The 3,532-nt window shown below is 45.3% G+C and overlaps 1 protein-coding gene across 1 annotated transcript; it reads right to left on the bottom strand.

Annotated features, from left to right (window-relative positions):
- Positions 1–1,031: 1,031 nt before the first annotated feature.
- Positions 1,032–2,249, bottom strand: LOC147316641 (alpha-(1,3)-fucosyltransferase 7). The gene has a single exon (XM_086312812.1). The coding sequence runs from the start codon at positions 2,220–2,222 to the stop codon at positions 1,185–1,187; it is 1,038 nt and encodes a 345-aa protein (XP_086168938.1). The 5' UTR covers positions 2,223–2,249; the 3' UTR covers positions 1,032–1,184.
- Positions 2,250–3,532: the final 1,283 nt, after the last annotated feature.

Below are 3,532 nucleotides of genomic sequence, written 5' to 3'. Positions count from 1 at the left end.
GCAAGGCCGTCTAGCAAAACTTTTAGAGCCTTCATCATGAGGATGAAGAGCCACCAAACCTGACAGAAAAACTTCTATCAGTTAAATAAGATCTGAACCATGCAGTTCCTTTAATACCCACACAGCTCTCCAGTCATGATAAGAGAATCCCATGATCCACTGTATCAAATGCCGCACTTAGATCTAAAAGCACTAAAATAGCAGAGTTACCAGAGTCAGCAATTAATAAAAGATCATTAAAAACGTTTAAAAGCACAAGCTCGGTGCTATGTAGCGCTTTAAAACCAGGCTGAATGTTTCTGAGATGTCATTAATCTGGAGCTTTTTCCAGGATTTTGGACAGGAAGGGGAGTTTAGAGACAGAACTGATTGTTTTTGGGGAAATGGGTGAATGTGTGGTGAGTGGAGGGTTGACAACAGAATTAATGATGTTGAATAAGACACAGGGCGTGTAGCTGTAGTTAGAGATGATATCTGATAAATACTTAGTTTTGCTTTTCGAACAGCATCCTGATAAAGAAACAGGGCTCCTCCTAACATATGAAAGGAGATCTGGAGTTGATCTTTTTTCCATTTTCTTTCCGCTTTCCTGCACGTCCTTCTGAGGCCCGAGTGACATCGTGTAACCAGCGATCAGTTTTAGGTCAAGTGCACTAAGGAACATCAAGAACATTTGAACAAGTGGCATTGAACAAAGTAAGCAAATGTTAATGCGCCTTCCAAGGAAGGGGCACCAATATTCTGATAAACAGCAGAGAAATGTCCAGCAGTGGCAGGAGAATATCTGCTACTGCTCACAAAGAATAGCCCTAAATAAAACACAGTGGCCCAGCATGGAGCCCTGAATTATTATTTCAGTCTGGTACCATGTAATGAAATGTATCTGTAGTGTGTATCTGCCATCGCTCATGTCCTTTGAGACGATACTGCACACCAGCAGTCAGTACTAACAAAAACCGTGCTTCTTGTTCAGTGGCACGTTTACCTGTAGTTCGAACATGTGTAACGTGATTATTAGCAACCTACCCATCTGCTTCAACTTGCAGTTTCTCACCGTTTACCAAAATTAACTGACTGTGCAGCAAATTCTCTTCCACTGTACTTCAAGTGTTCTGCATTTTACATTTGCATGTGGAAACTCAGCAGAATCCGCAGTCTGAAACCTTTGGTGAAGAAATCAGACACTAGCCGTTCACCCAGCTGTCCAGGTCGTGGTAGACTTTCCTGGCTGGTAAACTGGGATACCTGACACAGATCTGACACAGCCTTTCTCTCCAGTCACTGTAGGTTTTAATTCGGTAGGTGTTGTGCCACTCCAAGTATTTCTCATAGGCCTGCCTGTCTGCAAACAAAACCTTCAGATATGTTGCCAGATCAGCTGGGCTATTGAAATCAGCTACATGGATAAAGGAATGTGGGGGGGTCATGGCTTCGTAGGTGGCCTTGTTGGGGCCGAGAACCACTGGTACAGCCCCTGCTTGAAAAGCGTTCCTCCAGAGTTTCTCACTGATGTAGTCTTTTTTCTCAGAGTTCTCAAAAGAAAGGTAGAACAGACAGTTTGAAATGGTGGGCAAAAGCTTCTTGTCTGGCAAGGGTTTCTTGTTCCACCTGCCATACACCTCTATGGAGATATGCTTCTTTAGTCTTTGATAAAAAGCAGCCCGAGTCTGTTGAGGCTTGTATTTGCTGACCACCCAGCTGGCAAAGCAGGAGCGATTTGGAGCAGCTGGAAAACTTAGATTATCACCTCCCAGCATTGTTTGCCCATAAGGAATGGATATGTCTGCATCACGCCTGTAGCTCATCGTCCAGTTAAAGAGGCCGTTGAAATGTGTGAGGTTCACATTATTGACAGGAGGTTCCAAGGACATCCACACCCAGTGCTGAGACGTAGGTCGATCCAGGTGTAGGGGCACAGATGAAAGACCTCTGCTCAGCTCATAGTGGTGGAACACAACCACGTCGGCAGCAGAGAAGTCAGCTCTGTCATCAGTGAGTAAACAACGGCTGATGTTATACATCTTGAGGCATTTGTTCCCGTCCAGACTGTAGGAGCGGCCAAACGGCCAGTGCCACACCAGAATCCTGATGTCTCCATGAGCACCGTTGGGGTAACTCTGCAGCTCGCGGTGGGTCAAGAAGCTGTTGTAGAACAGCAGTGAGAGAAAAATGACGACATGCAAGGTGAGAATAAAGCAGGCCCTGGGACCAGATGTTGTCATGGCTGCTGGGTGTATTCCAGGTCAAAAGGCCACCGATCAATGGTATGGAACACTAAAAGGGAAGGAAGGGTAGATCAGAAATATTACTTTCACACACTCTCATCAGTGCAGGAACTGCACATGGGCAAGATGTAATCAACCAAGACAGAAACTGTGGCAGGCATGTAGCAACAGTTTCATTTTATTTTATTTTAGATCTAATATGGAAAATTGCTGTTCGTACATGACACCTGTTCAATTCAATTTTATTTATATAGCACCAAATCACAACAAAATTCGCCTCAACGCGCTTCATAGATACAGAGAAAACCCAACAATCATATGACCCCCTATGAGCAGCACTTTGGCGACAGTGGGAAGGAAAAACTCCCTTTTAACAGGAAGAAACCTCCAGCAGAACCAGGCTCAGGGAGGGGCGGGGCCATCTGCTGTGATTGGTTGGGGTGAGAGAAGGAAGACAGGATAAAGACATGCTGTGGAAGAGAGACAGAGGTTAATAACAGATATGATTCAATGCAGCAGCCTACACCTATTGCAGCATAACTAAGGGAGGATTCAGGGTCACCTGGTCCAACCCTAACTATCAGTGTTGGGGAGTAACGGAATACATGTACCGCCGTTACGTATTTAAAATACAAAATATGAGTAACTGTATTCCGTTACAGTTACCGTTTAAAAAGGTGGTATTCAGAATACAGTTACTTTGTTGAAATAAATGGATTACACTGCGGTACTTTCCTGTTTCATTTTGTCGCGGGTCAGGACTGTTTGGGTTTTGTTTGACAGCTACGTTCTGCTGTTCCAGGCGGCAGCGTTACGGTTGCCATGGTTACAGGGCGACGCTCTCTCTCTCTGCGACTGTGTGTTTCCTGGGTGAGAGAGCGCCTTTTCGTTGTTGTTGTTGTTGTGCTAAGCTAACAGGCAGAAGGCTACAAGCATAGCTCTAAAGAATGTAGCATCATGGGCAGTGTAGTCCGTGCTGCAGGGAGAATGGACTGCCATACACGTTATGGGTCTGTGAGCGCGAGGAGGGAGAAAAAGGCGAGTGGAAAGGTACGAGTTGTCATCGAGCAGAAACGGGAGCTGGAAGCATGTAAATATAATAATAACCACTGCAGCCAAGAAGAGAGCCTGACGAGCCCAGTTGTAAGTAAGCTATTAAGACTCGACTGTACACCGTGTTCGTGTTTTCCTCCGAAAACAATAAGTTCCGTTGGAGCAGCCTTTCAACGCCTCTCTCTGTCTCTCGCAAGAAAAGTTGACCCACACAACAAAGTAAAGCTATTTTTCGGCTACGAGCCGACAGGGAC

This window comes from Aulonocara sp. 'chitande type north' Nkhata Bay, linkage group LG12 (assembly GCF_057382095.1).
Source record: "Aulonocara sp. 'chitande type north' Nkhata Bay isolate Kocher_YH1m ecotype deep benthic linkage group LG12, A_spYH_male_GT1.1, whole genome shotgun sequence".
Classification (NCBI taxonomy): domain Eukaryota; kingdom Metazoa; phylum Chordata; class Actinopteri; order Cichliformes; family Cichlidae; genus Aulonocara; species Aulonocara sp. 'chitande type north' Nkhata Bay.
This window is presented reverse-complemented; position numbering and strand designations above follow the sequence as displayed.

Bases quoted from the DNA above. Each gene is read 5' to 3' on its own strand.
- LOC147316641 (XM_086312812.1), bottom strand. From the start codon at position 2,222: ATGACAACATCTGGTCCCAGGGCCTGCTTTATTCTCACCTTGCATGTC.